Source organism: Centruroides vittatus, unplaced genomic scaffold, assembly GCF_030686945.1.
Source record: "Centruroides vittatus isolate TY-2023 unplaced genomic scaffold, ASM3068694v2 contig_1033, whole genome shotgun sequence".
Taxonomy (NCBI): Eukaryota; Metazoa; Arthropoda; class Arachnida; order Scorpiones; family Buthidae; genus Centruroides; species Centruroides vittatus.
The window spans coordinates 1,332,037-1,352,530 of record NW_027120671.1 but is presented as its reverse complement, the minus strand read 5'-3'; the positions used below and the strand labels follow the sequence as shown (position 1 = coordinate 1,352,530).

At 25.4% G+C, this 20,494-nt stretch overlaps 1 protein-coding gene across 5 annotated transcripts in view; it reads left to right on the top strand.

Moving 5' to 3' along the window:
* The window catches only part of LOC136968563 (muscleblind-like protein 1), a 194,829-nt gene that overhangs the window by 108,941 nt on the left and 65,394 nt on the right, over positions 1 to 20,494 (top strand). For 3 of the 5 annotated variants that reach the window (XM_067262575.1, XM_067262567.1, XM_067262558.1), the window contains exon 5: positions 4,372 to 4,599. The exons of the other annotated variants lie outside the window; for them this stretch is intronic. In XM_067262575.1, the coding sequence (XP_067118676.1) occupies positions 4,372 to 4,599 (228 nt within the window). The remainder of the gene's footprint in view (positions 1 to 4,371; positions 4,600 to 20,494) is intronic. 5 annotated transcript variants of the gene reach the window in all.

The window sequence follows — 20,494 nt, the reverse complement described above, 5'->3', positions numbered from 1 at the left end:
AGTTGAGTGGCCATCTTCAAAACATAAACAGTGACACATTATAGCTTTATGGGGCCCAAGCATATTTGAATTAGGTGACTTCATGTAAAACATTGACTTCAAACACTTCTTTGGGAGAGTATTTTGGGGAAACTATTTCTTATAAGATTGGTTTGGGGGCCACTATTGATGGAGAGTTGCCCTTTTTGTCCATAGGATAATGTGCCACTGAACATAAAAAGCAAACTACATTATTTGAAATTTTGTACATGGAAATTTCTTAATAAATATTCAAAAGTTAATAACCATCTATTTATAATTGCTTGTTTTCCCACTGGACCTTGTATTATTTCTGTTTTATTTATTTTTTCTAAATTTATCTTAGGCTATTAATACTGTTAATATAGCATTTCTATTAAAATAAATTGTGCAGCAACCATAGAAAACTATTAAATTGTTTACTTAATTGATACTATCAAAGTGAAAGTGAAATATTCCTTGAAAATAGAAATTTTTAACCATTTAAAACTTTGATAGCTGGGTGACCAAGGTAGTTAAGGCGTCAGCCTACTGCTCTGGACACCCGGAATTGAATTTGGGCAGTCAAAAAATCCCAGAAATTTTTCAGGTTGTGGTCTGTCCCAGCAGTGTCATGCCCCATCTTTCACCACATGGTTGCCTCCATTGTAGGCTTGGGCAAACCCAGGAGGGTATGATTAAAAGATGTTCTTAGTACCCACAGGGCAGAAAAAGTCAAAATAAAAAAAAAGCTATTTAAAACTACATTATGTATTTAATAATCACAAATAAATGTAAGTTTTGTTTTAACAATATTTTAATATTGAAATTGAATGTTTGCTTTTTAATTTTCTAGTTTTGATTTAATTTGAAATATTATTCTATAATTTTTTCCTAAAAAAATTTATCTGTGCTTATTTATATGGCAGGAATACTAAATTTTTAAAATTCTTTTTTATTCTTTTATTTTTTGTCTTGTTGAATTTTCTTTTCTAATTCTCAATTTTTTAAATTGTCAATAAGTATTTTATTATTACTTCAATGTTTTGTGTTTTATATTTCTAAGTATTGCTTTGTTTTTAATATAATGATCTAATACAACTGTACAGTCTTTCTGTTTCTTGCTTAATAAACCTTTTTATGTTTCAGATTTTTCAAGTATTTTTTTTCATAAGTTTTTAAAAATTATTAGTCAGAAAGTTTCCCTGGGCATTCTGTAATATTGTAATCTTTAAAAATATTTATAATTATTCTTGTAGATTGATTTATTATAATTCTTTATTAAAGAACAGCTAATTATTTGATGGTTTTCAGATAAACTTTATATTGTAAATAGATCTTTTATCCACTGCATTTTCTTTCAAAGATTCACGAAACAAAATTTGATTAGGTAACTTTAAATGGCTTATTTAATAAAGCATTATTGCCTCAAGTTGACAAAGCAGAAGATTAATAATAATTTTCTCTTAACAAATCATTATATGAATACATAGAATTTATTTTTATTTAGAATAGATTATATGAAATTAATATATAATTAGCAAAAAGTTATTAATAATGTTCTGAATATATTCATCTTGAGCAGTTAAGGAATATGGTTCAGATCAACTGATAAAGTAAATAATTCACAATATCATTACATTTTTTTTTTCTAATACAATTTTATGACAGCATCAACAACTAAGAAAGCTTTAAGTTATAATTTATACTATAATACTGTACTACAATTCAGAATACTATATTATTACAGTAATTAAAAATAATGTAAATACCGTATATTGTTATATATTAAAAATATTTAACATATTTCAAGTACTGATTTTAATTCAATTAACTTAATAAAGCAGGAGAACAACATAAATACTTTGACAAAAGAAAGTTTCTTCTTTTTTTACAAATTCGCTGTTAAGGAATTTTCATATAATTTTATATATATAGAAAGTTATTTCTGTGAAAAAATTAATGAAATCCATCATTTGTTTGAAAATCATGATTATTGGGCTGCAATTTGAAAAAATTGTAGTCCTATAAATTCCCACTGTTGTCTGCCTGACTGCCTGTCTTTCCTTAATCTTGAGAATGGAGTTAGATGAAAGTCGAGACCAGACATGGAAAGCTTAGGGGTAGGAGGCCCCGATTAACTATATATGAACTTCCAGTCTAGACTGGAAATCACGTGATTTTAATTCAAAAATTTTCTCCAGACAGAATTACATAGATGATCAGCATGACTGTTGTTATCAGGAAAAGTATGATATACACGGGCAAGACACTACTAATTTGAGATCAAGAGTATATATTTTAAATTAAATTAATTAAAAATATGGTTAAAAATTGCAGCCAGGTGTTTTGATGATGTCACAATAATTTCTTTTCTTATTTGAAATACTGTAGTTGGAAAGAGCATAATGTCTTTACAATTCTCTAATAGCATCCTGAATGATTTGTTAATCTTACTAATGATTTATTCTTGAGTAGTTGAAAAAATTATTAAAAGAAAATAATAATAAAATAAATGATGGAATGACAAAGTTAAAAATTTTTAATCATTTAACGTGTATTCATTGATAATTAATTCTATAATTAGAATGTTTTGTATATTTCTGTATAAGTAATCTGATATTGCTAATCAATAGTACCTTTCACATATTTCTAGCAGCTCCTTGGCATAATACAAAATCAAAAGTGCAAACATTTTTGGCCCCATTCAGTGGCTAGTGTCGGGCATTTCATCAAAGATTTGCATTGGTAGTACAAATTATAATGTATAAATTGCAAGGACGCAGGATTAATTTTTATAGTGTGGAAATTATTATTGACAATCCAGTTCACATAAATAAAGAAGCCATACAATGTAGCATGCATGTAAAAAACTTTGAAAATTCTATGAAAATGTTTGCGCGTTTGATTTTGCAATGTCAAGTGGCTGCTGGAAATGAGCGAAAAGTACTGTTGATTAGTAATATAATAATTCCAGCCGTACATACAGTTTGTGCTTAGTAATCTGATATTAAGATGATAATCCGTTCATTGTTTAATTTCTCGGGAAGTAAAAAATAGGTTTCTTACATAATTAAATTTTTATTTTTTCGTAAAAATATATAAATAGTCATATAATTTATATAATAAATTGTAAATGTTATGTAAATATTTGTCTATTACATTATTTTATTTGCATTATTTTAATTCCTCGGAAATTATTTAATACAGCAAGAAGTTATCACGCTTGATTTTATGAAGACTTTTTTTTTATTAAAATCAAAACTTCTGAAATTATATTTTATACAATTAATATATATATTTTTTATCATATTTAATTCAATTAAAAGTTAATTTTGTTTTTTAATTCTGAAAATTTCTGCACATTCCAAGATAGATCTTGATAAAATGTGAGATAATACAAAACAGAATTCAGAATTATCATTGTTAATACAGTAATTCTTATTTTTTCATAATAATCAGATAAGTTTAATGATTTTATTGTGACTGCTTATTATGATACAGTAATTTTTGTATTGATAACGTATTGAAAAATTTCATATTATCTGCTTTTCGTATAATTATAATTAATTATATTTTAAAAATTATTTCAACTTTGAAAATATATTTGCTGTTGACTAATTAACTAAATAAAAATAATTTTAACTGAATTACTAAATTATTAAATTTATCAAAATAATAAATATTTAAAATAATTTTAATAAAATTTTATTATTTCACTATATAAAGTATATTTTAGAATTAGTTAATAAAAATTTTAAAGATATGATATGATATATATATATATAAGAACGAAAAATGCCACCATCTCATAGGTTTAAATAGCACTTTTTATAAATATGTTAATAAACAATTCTTTATTATTTCTTAATTTTTTTTTTATTTTTGAAATATTTTTAATAAATTGTAATATTTTGTCAAACTTTAATTAAAATTAAATATGTTTATATATATATAAATTAAAAGAGGTGTTATTTAAATTTCTTTCTTCCTTTAAAAATTATTTTGCATAATTTGCCTAAATTTTGGTCAAAATTATAATTTTTTTTTTAATCGATGGAATATAAATTTTATCAAAAATTAATTTGCTGATTTTGTCATCAGTTTAATATTTAATGCAAATTTTTTATTAAATTATTTAAAATTTCGTTTTACCATTAAAATTTTGTAAAAAGAAAAAAAATATGGCTGCTATTTTTATTTTTAATTATTAAGAGAATACCATATTATTTTTTTGAGGAAGAATGTTAAACAACACTGGGATGAATATGATAAATGTCATCTTGCACTACCCCAGCATGAATTAGGTGGGTGGCATGTCAGTGACATTTGTATATAGTATCACATTGCTGGCGTGCTGTTTCTGCTGTCCAGGTTTGCCGTGAATATCAGCGCGGTAACTGCAAGCGTGCCGAAACTGAGTGTCGCTTTGCTCATCCCCCTGATCATGTGACAGTCGACAGTACTGAAGGCATGGTGACAGTCTGTATGGATTTTGTAAAGGGCCGATGCACGCGGGAACAGTGTCGATACTTCCATCCCCCTCCACACTTGCAAGCACAGCTAAAGGCTGCCCAGAGTAGAGCTAACGCCGCTGCTGTGGTAGGCTACCTTTCTTTTCTCTTTCCTCTTTCTGTGTAAAAATGTCTCTTTTTGCCTCTCCTGCACATGCTAATTAATGTCTTATTTTAAGAGAGCATTAAGTTTTTTTTGTATTTATTTGCTGTGTGGGTTAGCATGAGCCCTATGCAGCTTATATATGCCATCCCCTACCCACAGAATTATTAATGCATGGATGCCTCTAAATTAAAATAAATTGCAGTGTATCATAATAAGCACTTTGATATGATAATTCTACAGATAACAATAAATAAGATTTTTTGAGTATTGCTGTATTAAACTAGATATAAATTCAATAACAGTTGCAAATATACACAAGTTGTGTATAATTGGAAATGTTTTCTAATATTTTTTAAAATGTAATAATTCGATATGATTACATTTATGATTAATAGATTTATTTTTAATTTCGTTTAGAATATATATTTTTCTAATTTTATATGAGTATTATTATAACGATTAAAATTATAACCAGGAATGATTTTTTTCTGGTTATATTTATATTTTGTGGGTTAGGATTTGGCACTGCTTTGCATAACAGAGTTCAGCAAGCAATGGCAATTTTGAAATTTTAACATTTGGAATATTTTTCATAATTCAAAAATCTCTGCTAGGGGGGAAAATAGCTTGCTGGCTTCTGATTGCTATATTTAGAAATTAAATAATTTGTGGCAAAAAAATTCTATTGTAACAGCATGGAAAAAATTTTGAACAAAAAACAAATATAATATATATACATATATATATATACATATATATTGTTTTTATATACTGTATATGTATATATATTTATATATATGTATAGATATTTATACATATATAATATAACTATATATGTTTGTCTCCTAATTTTGTTCTCTAGAATTTATTTTCATATAATTAAATAAAATAAAATTTAGCTTATTATTTATGCATTTTATTATGTATCAATATTTTTAAATTGTGCTTTTTTGTTATTAATTTTGCATATTTATAAATACAAACTTACTGGGAGAGAGAACAGCCAAGTATTATGTAATTAGTATGAGAATTAAATGATAAATTATATAAATCTTGACAAAATATTTTCAATCTTTTCAAAATATTTAGAGTCATCTTATATAATTGTAAAGAATATTTTGCAGATTTACATCATGTGAAGAAATTGATTTTTATTTCAATGTTACTTTTTATGACCTAGTAAGTAGTAATTAATTCAGTACAGTAGTACATGAAATAATTCTTCCCAGCTCATAAAAGAAAATTTCTTGGATGAAAATAATTTATACTTAAGTAGCATCCAAATTCCTTTCTTTTACTAAATTGAAAACAAATCAGACATTGGAAGGTAAGTAAAATATATATATATAGATATATATTTTATTATAATAAATGGTTTTGCTGTTTGTAAATCATTTATTATGTTGTTAGTAATTTTAATGATATAGATTATAATTTAAATTCTGTATAATAATTTTCTCATATTTAAAAACGAATGAATATGAATGGCATTTAAATATTCGTATTCATTAAATTTCTTATCAATAAAAGTTGGTGTCTCATTTTTAGGAACCAAAACCTGTTCTATCCAATAAACATTTTCAGCTAAATATTTTATTAAATTTATTATTTCTGTTTTTATTGGTGTATAATGAGAAATCATTATTAAAATTTGTTATATTCATTAAATTAAAAGTTATATAAACTAAATTTAGTCTTATTCTATTGAAAATTTTGAAAACACTAATAAAAATTAAACTGTTTTAATTTTTATTATATGTGTGAATAAAGAACATATGAAATTTTATTTATATAAAAATAAAATTATTGGTATAAAATAAAATTTATTTCTGAAAAGAATTTAAAGATAACATAAACAAAATTATTATCTAAAAATTTATTATCTGGCATTATATATAGTGCCAGATAATTGAAAAATATACATTATATATTAGAATAATTATTCTTTTAATTAATAATATGTTTTAAATTTTATCTTTATGAAATGTAATTTGAATTTCTTTAGTTAATAATTTCAAATTTTGTAATTATTTTAACTTTGATTCATATTTATCTGCAAGTTATTTTTTAAATATATATATATATATATATATAGCAAACTATTCCTTTAGTAAAAATATCAATTGATATAATTTGAAATAGTGCGGTTGGAATCATTTAAAATGAAATGAACTGAATATAAGTAATTCTCTTATTTCTTTCATGATTCACAAACCAAAAAAACTTTTTGGTGGAATATTCTATGCTGAATTTCAATTGTCTAGAATTGCAGTGACTAACAATGCAAGTATTTGTAATATAATTTAATTATACTGTAGTTATATATGCATTTCAAATAACCATATTTAGCAATTCCTTTTCAGTATAACATGTTGTTATAAGTCTTATTGAGTGGGCATTTACTGTAAGGACATTCTAGCATGAATGTCCTTGAAGCTTGGCTAAGTGTTATGGGATCATTTATGGGAACATAATACTTTTGGTTCTGAGAATATCAATGATCAAATATTAAAAGCTTTAAAGGTATTATATATCAGATAAAATCAAAAGATTTATAATATAAAATAAATTATAATTACATCATTAATTATACAGGGTACCCCAAAAGTTACTGCACAGTAATTTTTTTTTTTGGTCTTTTTTCTGGCATTTTCAAATTTAAAATTATTTCATATATTCTGCAAATTTTTAGACAATTAATTTGATTTTTGTGCTCACTAAAACATGTTTGATTTCTTTTTTTGGACAGAGAGAAGTATTATAATTTATTGGGTTGCAGTTTGCAAAAAGTGTAGACGTAAATTCCCACTGTCATTCCTTAATTTCAAGACAGAGTTAGATAGATGAAATCCAAGATCAGATATGGAAACCTTAGGGGCAGGAGGCCCTGATTAATTATATATGACCTTCCAATGCAAACCAGAAGTCATGTTATTTAAATTCAAAACTTTTTCCCTGAAAGCAGATAATAATGTCTGGCATGATTCTATTGTTAAAGGAAAAGAATGATTTACAGGGGCAAGACACTACAGTACTAATTTGAGGTGGAGAGCATATATTTTTAAATTAAATAAATTAAAAATATGATTAAAAATTGTAGCCTGGCATTGTGACAATGTCACAATAAATAATTGCATAAATAATTGCTCATTTGGAATTTGTTTTTTTCTTTTATGTATGAAAGTATAGAATTGAAGTATGAAGTTACTTGAATTAAAAACATTTAAAATCATTCAATACCTGTATAATAATATATTAAATGATTTTAATTGTTTTAAAATTATTTCAGTTGGTTCTAATTGATATGCATGGAAGTTAAATGATAAAGGCAACCAAAGCATTTGAATAGATCTATAAATGAACTGATTTCAAAGGTCCTATTGACAAGTTCACTCATCTCACCATTTCCACCATTTTGCGTCATTTGAATGTGTCAAATGATATCAATTGATATTTTTACGATTTTTATGTATCATTATTATATTTCTAATTAATTTTAAATATCATAGAAATTTATTTATTTTAGAAATCTTCACTTACAAGCATTTTATTATATTGTGTCTAATTACGAACAAATATATTTTTATTAACAAGTTAAACGGTTCTAATATGAGTTTATATCAAAATATAATACACCAATTAATTTTAAGAATTTAAAATCATACATAATGCAATTTTTTAATCTATTGTTTCTAAAACATTTATTGTATTTCAGTTAAATTTTGTATCAACTTTGATTGAAAATATATTTGAAATCTATTATTATTTTATTCTATTGTACTATTTTGATGTTTTATAAAGAAAATAATAAATAATTAAAAAGAAATATAAGATTTCAAAACATTTAGATAAATTTTGACTTTCCTATTATTTTATATGAAATTAAATTTATATAATATACACAATTTTTCTTTTAAAATTATTAAGAATTTGTTAAATATACATAATAATAGTTTCCAAGCTAAAGAGTAATTGTGGTAAATTTTAACTGACAGATATTTGATTATATCATTGAAATTAAATCTTCAGATTTATGTATTTGGTTAGAATTAAACAACTAAAATTTTTATATATTTTAATTTTTACAAAAGAATTTATGTATATATTAAATTATATACTAATTTTAATTATATATATTAAACTTTTTGTTAATTTACATCTAAAAATTGACATATATTTTAAAAATAATGTAGCATTAATACATATTAATTGAAATGATTTATATCTTACTATAATAATAATCATAAAATTTCAAGGTAGAAATCAAAAAGATTTTTTCAAATTAAAATTTTCACTTTGCTGAAATTTTTATTTAATTTTCAGTTTAGATCAATGGATATTAACAAAGTTTTGTAAAAAAAATATATTAGGTTATTTGTATCTTGCATTACTACATAAATTTTTCCATAAATAATGAATTTAACTGCAATTTCTTAAAATAACAAAATCTGCTTTATTGGAGTTAATGCAAATTCTTATTATATATTTTTCTTGCAGTCCTGTGAAATAAGTTTCACTGAAAATATATTAAGATAAATAAATCAACATTAACTTCAATTTATAGAAAAAATTTAAAGTCTGAACTGCTTGATTGAGTTCTTAATAAAAATTCAACATATCTTTATGTGTTTAAGCATAAAAGCTGATCTTTACAAATCTGTTATTGTTCCAGTAGACTAAACGTGTCTCAACCTAAAAGGTCTATTGTTACTTTAGGAGTCTGATAGCTAGAATTGAAAATTAATCAAAGATTTTTGAAACTGTAATTAAAAAAGGAACAAACAGATATTATTAGATTGTAGTACGTTGTCAAGTAAACATGTTAACATCAGTTACAATTACATTACAATAAAATTCTTTGTTTCTTTTTGATTTAAATTTTGAAATTTTAAAATATGCATTAAACATGTTTGGCATCTGAAGATGAACTAATTCAAAATTGTTAAGGTAAGCAGTTGTAGTACAGTACAATAATTTATGTAAGAGTTGTGTTTCTAGAGAGAATGCCTAAACAAAGATTTACATAAAGTAAAACAAATTATCTGTAGAAATATATAAAATTTGGGAGGATACATTCCAAGAACATAGAAATAAACTTAATACAATAAGACATTATTTCTCCAGCAATTGCTTTAATTTTTACTTTCTAACATTTTCAGGTGTCTTAAATGCCCATTCTCAGTCAAAAATGATTAGCAAATGCAGTAGAATTAATTTATATCAGTGGAATGTACATTCTAATGTTTGTAATTACAAAATGAAGTGATAAACATTACTAAATATATGAAACAATAATAAGTCTTCAAACATGATTTATGTACTATGAATTACGTGATACATTATGATATTAAGTACTCAATATGAGATTCTCTTTTGTCGCACGAGCAAACACCTTAATCTTAGAATCCATTTTTTTCCATATTCTCTCTTAGCATATCTTGCTTTATGATGATACAATAATGATCTATATTAGCTTTTTGAGTTGCACATCTTCAAAAGCTAACAGATGAACTACAAGATGGCAAAATTATTAGTTTTTATTATAAACTCATAGTATTATAGTTTTTATTGAATGTTTTAATGCTTATCTTTCATATTTTTATTATAAAAACATTAATACTTTTATATTGTATACTTTCTTAAGTTGTAGTGGTCAGTGGTTGCATAGATATAATTAACAAGATTCAAATGCCACTAATAATAGATATTCTAAATATATATATATATTTTTAGAATATCCATTAAGAACTGTAAGGAGTTCTATATTAGAGTCATTAAGAATTGTATATTAGAGTAATTCTTGAAATAGACTTGTTTTGTTAAAAGAACATTCTTTGCTTATGGGCTCTGCTATTACAGGATACTACAAATGTGTAGACTTCCACTTTATTATGATTATTTAACATCTATTAGCCAATAATCTATTATCCTTACTCTTTGATATATTACACTTTTGGCCAGTTTTGTGCCATTTAATGCAATGAATGAGGAGAGAAAGTGCAATTATAGAACAAAAATTTTGTTTTAGAAAATTGAATACATTTTCTTAAATAATACTGTGATATTTAATATTTTTATCAAAAAGGAAATGACATAAAAATGAAACTCATTAATTAATTTAGATATAAACAGATTTCATCATTGAAAGAAATAGGAATGTTCTGAAACCAATATAAAACAATATATAAATGTGAAACATATGAACAGTACTCTGCTATATTACGTATTAGTAATTTATCAGTTGTAAATGTTTACATAACTCAGTATGATAAGAGGTTTGCAACTATTACTAAATGTAGGCTGCTATTTAGATCATAAATGGTAGCATTTATTAACTTAATGGAAAGAATAATGAGAATTTCATGTTTGTCCATCTTCTTTATAGTAAACAATATAATGCTGAATATAATCTAGAATTACTTTCCATAGATTTCACTGAAAGGTTTCTTAAGTTCAGTTTGCATTCTCTTTTGATAGATTGATCTATACGATTATCTTTGTGAATATAATTTTTTTTTTTTTTGCTTCAAGTTGCTTAAACAATAGCGAATGTTCTTCCTAGTTACTAGATCAAGTTTGAGTCATATACAGAATTATTGTTATAATTACTGATATAGAGTTGGTTTATTTTCATTTTTGCAATCACTTTTGATGTTACAAGAGAGAACATTTCCTGTAAAAATTGCCTTTTTCACAGAAATATTGCATATTAAATGACTGTAGGCTTATTAATTATTTCATAATAAATGTAATATGATGCTTTTTTTAAGTTAATTGTATAAGATAAAAACAGCAGTAATTCATTTTAGATTTATTTTTCTGCAGTCTATATAAAGTATTTCCTATCTCTCTTGTTTAATAAGTTATATCACAAAGCTTTTGGAAATATGAAAATCGTTTATGAAATTTACTATAGAACTAATATTTGAGATTAGGACCACCTTTTTATAATTACAAGCAAATATGTCACTTAATAAATGAAAGTAAAAAAATACGACTTTGTATACTTTTTATTTTCATCTTTTACAATAATTAAATTTTTTTCATATTTCATATTTGTGCTTTTATTGTTATATCATAAAGTATAACACAATAAATTTTTTGATATACATAAACAACAATCAACAAAATTATACAATGATTATTTATTGATTTATATTTATTGTATTATATTTTACTATATATCTCATATATAGAGGGTGTTTATACATTTTTAGAACAGTTTTGAAAAAGATGATAAGTGATTCAAAAGAATATATCTAGCAACGGGTTATTATATGAAACACAAACAATTGTCTGCTCTCAAAATAGAACATATAAACAAACTCTGAATTAAAAAAATGTGGAAAACATAGAATTAGTATCTTTAAATGCAAAATAAGCAAGTAATATTATATTATTAATAGTAAAGAGAAAAATTGTCATGTATTGCTTTCAACCAGAACAACTCCAAATGAATATCCAAAGAAGGTTCATACTTCATAAAAGAGCTTCTAGTCTCGAAAATCATTGAATTGTAACCAGCAGCAGTGTGATAAGTCTCTGTCATCTTTACCATTATACTTATTTAGATATTACTTTCAAGGTTCATACTACTATAACAATTTCAAAAGAAAGTTCTCTGGTTTTAAAAGAAAATCCATCAACTCAAAGAACAATTATAAAGTCTGTAAATGTATCTATATCAGGTGTAAATAAGATGATAAAGAAAGATTTAAATCTTAAAACATACCATGAAACATAATTTTCACCACTTTTTGCTAGACATGTTGCTGAATACAGAACACAATGTAAACTGTTTTATGAATGTCATTTAGCCAGAGAGAGATGGAAATTGATTAATGAAGTCTAGATCTACTTAACTGGTTGTAGAAGAAAAGATCAATTTACTACTATAAAAGGAGAGAAAAAGATTTTCAAACTTGGTTCCAAGAATCCAAAGAAAGTTTTAGTAAAGGATATGTGATTATTGCTGGTATCTCATTCAATAGAAACTTAAAGTTAGGTCAAGAATAATGTTAAAATCTATTTTACATATTACTAAAATGACATTTTAACACCATTAAATTTAACCACATAAATCTACCACTGAATCGCTTGAAAAAAATGCCTAAGGAGACAGGTATCAAGATTATATCTTTTGACCATATTCTATTAAAGTCCCCCTTACATGTCTCCAAAGATTACTCTGACTTCAGACTGTTAAAAATTGAGCTCTTTCTAAATGCAAATTTAGAACAGTAGATGGACTATGGAAAGCAGTGAAGAGAAGAGGAGTAAAATACCACTACTATAAAAAATGCACTCATATCTTGGAATTCCAAATGTATATTGATAGTCCAAGAAAAGGGCTATCAGATAAAGCATTTGAGAAATAAATCTTATTATTTAAAATATTAAATATATTGTGAGAAAATTATTCTGAAAATGTATAAACATCCTGTGTATTATCACAATATCATTATGCTAATTCTTCATTGATTGCAAAGGATGTATTTCTGAAAATGCTTTAATGTACCTATTTAAGATCAGGAAATCATTTAACAATAAATTTGGAGAAATTCTTAAATTGTCAATTGCTTATAATTTTTGTTTGAGTTATAAGTAATAGGAGTCTAAATCATGAAGAAGACAAATAAAACTTTTGGCATATATTTTAAAGAATCATTAATCACTCAGTATTAGTGATAAATTCTTTTTTTACAAATATTGTGGAGTAGTTTTCTTTGTATTTTACCAAAATTTCGTTACTTATTATTTTTGATATTCATCTTGTTTAAATATCAGTATATTTTAGGAATTTGTGAAAATGTTAAATTGAATAACAATTGGTGAATAGTATGTTTTCTTATTTCAAATTAATATTTATCATTATTTGTTGGGCTGCAATTTGAAAAAAATTGTAAACCTGTAAATTCCCACTGTCTGGTGTCTTTCCTTAGTGTTGAGAATGATGTTATCTGGATGAAAGTTGAAACCACATATAGAAAGCTTAGGATCAGGTGGCTCTGATAACCTATATGTGAACATCTAGTCTAGACTGGAAGTCGTGTGATTTCAATTCAAAAATTTTCCAGAATGGAGTTACATAGATGACTGGAATGACTCTGTTGTTTTTTCACGAAAAGTATGCTGTACAGGGGCAAGACACTACTAATTTGAGATTGAGAGTGCGTATTTTAAATGAAATAAATTTAAAATATGATTAAAAATTGCAGCCCAGCATTGTCTCAATAATTTCTGCTTGTTTTCTTAAACTTTGCTTATTTTCACAATAAATTTTGCTTTCAGAAACAGCTTTCATCTGTTTCTGAAAGAAAACAAGCAAAGTTCGTTTTTATCTGCATCTCTTCTAACCTGAAGATGACCATTTAAAACAGAAGAAAACATTTGTTTTGTTTAAATATATACATTATTTGCTGCTTTTTGGTGTTTAGATGTATCTATTCAGTTTCAGTTTACTGTGATAAACAGAATTTGTAATTTTGTGATTTAATGTTTGATGATTTAAATTAATACATTTATTATATATTAAAATCTTATGATATTGATACCGATTGTATATATAATAATAAAAGACCAAATTTACATGTAATACAGTAAATACTCCCTTCAGTTAATTATTTCTGAGATAGAAGTATTTACAGAAATTATTTATTGGAAGAAAATATACAATATTACCTTCAAGGTACTTCCCTTCTACAGCTATGCACTCTGTCAACATTCCTAGAAGCAGTCAACAAAGCCATTTTTTTGCAATCACCTTGAGAACTGCCATCATAGTTGCTTGAACCTTGTCATACATTGTGACATGTTTTATGCAAAATGTTGACATGGAGATTCTGAAAGGCTTTTGCAATGCTAGTTTACATTAACAACCAGAGTTGTGGGCTTCAAAAACTTGACACCTAACCATGACAATGTACCAGCACATCAGTCCACTCTTGTTGCAGAGCACTTGTCCAGGAACAGTGTGCCCTCTTGCTCCTACAACTGCCTTACTATCTTGACTTAGCACTTCAGACATTTTTTCTATCTCCTGGATGAAGAAATAACTGAAAGATTGATGTTTCGCATCTGATGAAATTGAAACAGCCATAACAGTGGTTCTGAAGGTGGTTGCAAAAAACAGCTTTGTTGACTACATTCAGCACTGATACTGATGTTAGCAGATGTGCATAGCTGAAGAAGGAAAATACTTTGAAGATGGTATTGTATAACTTTCTTTTCTTCCAATAAATAGTTTCTTACAACCTCTGTCTTAGAACTTGTTGATTGAAGGGAGTATTTTATCTATTGATTTTGTACACAAGGAATATTTTTAACTCAATAATCGATATCTTCGTTATACATAGTAGAAATAAAATAAAATTGAAACAGTTAAATACTTACAAATAAACTACAGCACACTGAATTTTGATAGAATATCAATATTACAGATAAATTAATGAAATAAAGGTGTGTAAACAATTTATAATCATTTAAGCATTATTAAAACATTTAGCCTCATATATTTTTATATTCTAAAGAATAATAAATGTTATAATTTACAGTAACAACTTTAAAATTATTTATTGTTAGAGTCATCATAAAGTAGTTGGTTAGTTTTCCAAGACATGAAAAAGTGTAATAGAATTTTTAAAAATAGATACAATTTTAAATATAAAAAAGATTCGTACTTAGCAAAGGTATTATATTTAGCACATTTACAATCACTGAAAGATTACTGTACTTTTATCATGTTCATATCTAAGCAAAATGTTGATATTCGGTTAACGTTAAACTTTACATAAGACATGGCTATTAAAATAGTTATGTATAATTAAAGAATAGAAATTGGTCATTCTTAAAGACTTTACAAAAATATTATAAAACAGACAACAAGAGAAATTAAATATAAAAGTTTATGTGGTTAAAATATGTTAATTATAAATTTATAAATATGTAACAAATAGTATTTTCAGTCATACATAAATTAGCATTTATAGAATTATCATGATGATAATGTTTGCCTTTTTATTAATAAGTTCTCTTCTTAAATGCCGATCATAAGAAATAAAAAGTTTTTGACATATAACGTTGTAATTCCAAAACTAACTCAATAAATGCAAGAAAAATATACTAGTTATTTTAAAAAGCTTTAAAAAATTACTAATTAATATTGTAATCTATTTAGAATTTAAGGAATATTTTTTAGTATACCTCATATAATTTTGAGTTATATTGATGATGTAGTTTTTATTGAATGCTTAACTGTTAATATTTATTTTCTTGTAAATATTGTAAATATACATAAATTAGAAAATAACTAACAAGTAAGAAAGAAAATTTATGTATAACAAATTGTTCGTAGCCATGAAATGCTTTTACAAGTTTTGGATTTACAATTTATAGTTTTATTGTTTGAAATATTTTTACATTATAGTAAGATAATATGTGAACTATAAAATTTAAATATTAATTAGAATATTTTAAAATAAAAATATCTTGGATTCTGATATAAATTTTACTCTTTTTACAGCATATACTGTATATTCCTTTTACATACTCCCATTTTTGCAGGTGTGAATTTAAATTCAGGTATGGTCAGTATAATTACCACAATGAGCAAAATTACACCTCTGATTTTCTTGTTCAATTAGTTGCAGTAATTTAAATATTAATATGATTTCCTAAAATTGAAAGTTTCATTTAAGATTTTAGTGCAAATACTATTTAAAATAATTCAGTTCTTATTATATAGATATTTATAATTCAAATTATATATTGTATCTATAAATTTTCTATTTTATACCATAAAATGTATTTTCAAAATTAATAAGAAATTATATACAGATTTTTAAAATTTGCAGTAAGATGTAAATATGTAGTGTAATGTATTTTAAATCATTTATGATATATAGAGTGTCTTGTATAGTAAATTCAAATTGTAAAAATTCAGTAAAATTTTTTAATTTCTGAATAGGTTTCTATGATATGATTTTTGAACACACACAATATATATAATAATAGATTCTTAATATATATGTGGTACGACCCCAAAGTTTTGGGACTGCAGTAATCTATGACAACAAAAGCATGTAATTGAAGTTACAGCGTATGAAATGGATTCTACCAAACCACCTCTACGTGTTCCAGGTTAATTTCACCCATGTCATGTGATTAAACCGCGAGCGCTGCTGTTTTTTTCCAGAGATAGTTACCTTTGTTCTGCGACGTAATAAAAGTGGAGTTTCAAGAACAACCTCTAACATTTCGACTTTGCCATGGTATAATCACCGTACACCTTTCTTAGCAATTTTAAAGTCTCCGTAGGTGTTTTACCTAAACGCTGACAAAATTTAATGTTGGAGGTTGTTCTTGAAACTCCACTTTTATTACGTCGCAGAACAAAGGTAACTATCTCCGGAAAAAAACAGCAGCGCTTGCAGTTTAATCACATGACATGGGTGAAATTAACCTGAACACATAGAGGTGGTTTGGTAGAATCCATTTCATATGCTGTAACTTCAAATACATGCTTTTGTTGTCATAGATTACTGCAGTCCCCAAACTTTTGGATCGTACCACGTATATTTATATACAATACTAGACCAAATATCCAGCATACTCGAGTTCAGAAATGGTCCAGATTGCTGGATTTTCTGGTTTTCTGGACACAGGCTTGATAGCCTATGTCCAGAAAACCAGAAAATTCAAAATATAAAACAATGGAAAGTAAAGAATGAAATTATACTTATCACACACTATGCCAGCAGTCACACTGGAACTGGTGTCATGCAATAAAAACAAAGTAGCTGCATATCAAACTACAACTCTACTACAGCCTACCAAGTTCAAAACTAACCAGTTTCAAAAACAGCTGGTTTTCTGGTAATTCCAAATTTCTGGAATCCAGATATTTGGTTCAATACTGTATATATATAAGAATATATCTAACAGAAATTTTCAAAATGGTATATAAAACATTTGTTTTATTATCAATACTTTGAGAAGTTGATTTAAATTTTAAACAGTTTAATCATTTGATGAATGTATATGAAGGAAATAATTGACTTTTTTGCTTCAAGTTATAACATCAAAATAACAGAATTTTCATTATTCTAATAAATTGTGTTAATCAATGCCTATCTGAGTCATTGGCATATCAAAACTTTCAATAAACAAAAGCCCAGTTGTTATAAAATTTTTTATTTTTCATATTATGGTTTAACAATTTCTACATGTGATAATCTTAGTAATATTTTTGCAATATTTCTTCTCTGTCTTCATAATTAGTAACTATTATGTTGACACATTAAAAATAGTATTCACTTGTGATCAACTTTTAATTTGGTTAGAAATTATAGTTTGATTTTATTCTTACATATAAGTCTGTTAAATTTAGTTAAATTTATTTAAAATTTTATAAGTAGAATAAAGTGAAAGTTAACATAGTAATTTTATAATTCTCAAATATTTTTAAACAAGTTTGATTTAAAGCAGCAATAAATGATGACTACTATATTTGTAATTAATTAATTGATCCCTTGATATTTCTTAAAACATATATCATGTTATAGTTATAAGTTTGTAATTGGTAATCTGTATTATATAAAAGCATATTTATAGTGAACAGTATAGTTTTGTAGTAAGTTTATACTTATTTCTTATGTTTTATTTATGTAAGTAGAATCAGTAAATTTAGTTATTAGAACTCTTGGCTGTATTCTTTCAATTTAAATTAGAAATAAATAAAATATTAAAATTAATGTTTCAGCTTAAAATGTTTAATGTTTTTGAATAAAGCGCTGTACTAAACTGTTGCACTGTTAGGCTATAGTTCAGGTTTTACTTTCTTATCACATTTCTAAATTATTTATTTTAAGTTATATATAAATAATTTAAACATATTTCTTTAATTTATTAATAAAATTCAATAATCTCTAGGATGTAACATAATAAATATTATAATTTGTTGGCATTTCAATATTAATAATTAAAGGTAAGTATGAAATAAGAATAGTATATCTATACTTTTTAAATCAGTATTTTATATTGTAAATACCACTATATATATTTCAGTTTCAAGTGGTTATTTTTAATAACCAATAAAATTACATTAATTTATTTGAAATTTAATGAAGAGTTGATAACAACCACAAATGAAAGAGTTTGCTTTAATGAAAGCTATTAAACATTTAAATCTATATTTTTAAATGCATAATATTTGAGTCTAATAAATTTTATATTGGTCAGATAAATTTAGTGGGATATAATTTAGTAAATATATGTGTATATATTTATGGTTACCATATTGTGAAACTCCAATATGAAGAAATCCAATCAACTCAATGCCCAGAATAGAGCAGAAAGTTCTGAAAAATTTTATAACTAGGAGATATAGTAAAATATTGTGGCTAACCTTTTACTTTTGAAAGCCTTATGACTTAAATTAAATTGGCCGTTTCATTTAAAAATATATTCTGGAGTATTAAAAAAATGTCTAGTAGCAGAGAATGTGAAAAAAATAATATGACTTACAGAAAGCAAGGGTCATCCACACTTCATAATCACTGTTGTGAACCCATGTATATTAGTCACTAGATTTAATCTCATGCTTCTATGGGTGGAAAGAATCATTCATCACAAACATTAACAGCTATATTCACAATTTTATTTATTATTCTTCAGTTTCACAATATTCAATGCAGTTGCATCATTTCTTATGACTTGAAACAAACTTTCCATCATATGTGGTAATAAATTTCTCCAAATTGAACTGATCAAAATACTTAGTATCATCAAATACATTTTTTCCATCAAAAATTTTATACTTATTTGTACATCTTTCCAGGAGATATCTTCAAGATCTAGCCACAAACCCAGAAAATTTCTGAAAAGTCACATTTACAAATTTAAAATATCGAAACATTCTTCATACTGTGTTTCTACATTGCACTGAAACTGTTGCAGTTCAGATTTATAGTCATTGCTTTCCATTTGTTTTAGAAAGTCCTTCACTTTGAGTGGCATGAAATTGACATCCTTTCTTAAAGGAGGTCTTGTAAAGATGAAAAATCTTTCATCACATCAATAAAGGAGTTATTTTTCTTTTCTGATTTGTTAATATGAGTACAGAGTACACTAATTAGAGAACGTAAATGCCATAAATAAATTTCACTTAATAGATCCTCAAAAAACGTTTTCAGTATAGTTTGTGGTTTGTTCTGTAAAAGAAAGAATGACTTGAGAGCTGGAAACATTTTTAGAAGTCTTTGAATAACTGGAAATACAGACAGCCACAGTGATTTATTTAATCAATAAACTTGCAGAACTCTTTTACAGACTCAACATGGAGTGTAAACTGAGATATAATTATAAATCTTCATTATCAAGCTTGTAAGTCAATGTCAAGATCTGTGCCATGCTGAATGCAATTATTAAGAAGATTTGCAGGTCATCTCACTTCTACTAACTTGTTTGGTTAACTGACCTCTTCAAACTTGCAAAGAAATTGTTACCATTGTCTCTTCCAAGACCACCAAACATAGTATTGCATTAGTATGTCTTGGATCAAGAATGCCTAAACTAACTGCTCCAAAGCCACAGATTGAAATGTGGAGTTATGCAGGATCATTTGTCTAGTACTATAGAATGACCTTTAGAAGTGAAATAGCCCCTGCTTCATCCAGAACTTTACACACACCAATCAACATGTGCCAAAATATAAGCCTACTTTTTCCTTCTCGACATTCGCATAATCAAAAACCCTTTAATCAATTTATGAATCCATTATTAGAAACAATAGTAAAGGTATTGCTTACAGACACAACCCAACTTTATACTATCTCTTATAGAATGATTAAGACCCTATGGATCACAGATACAGCAATGA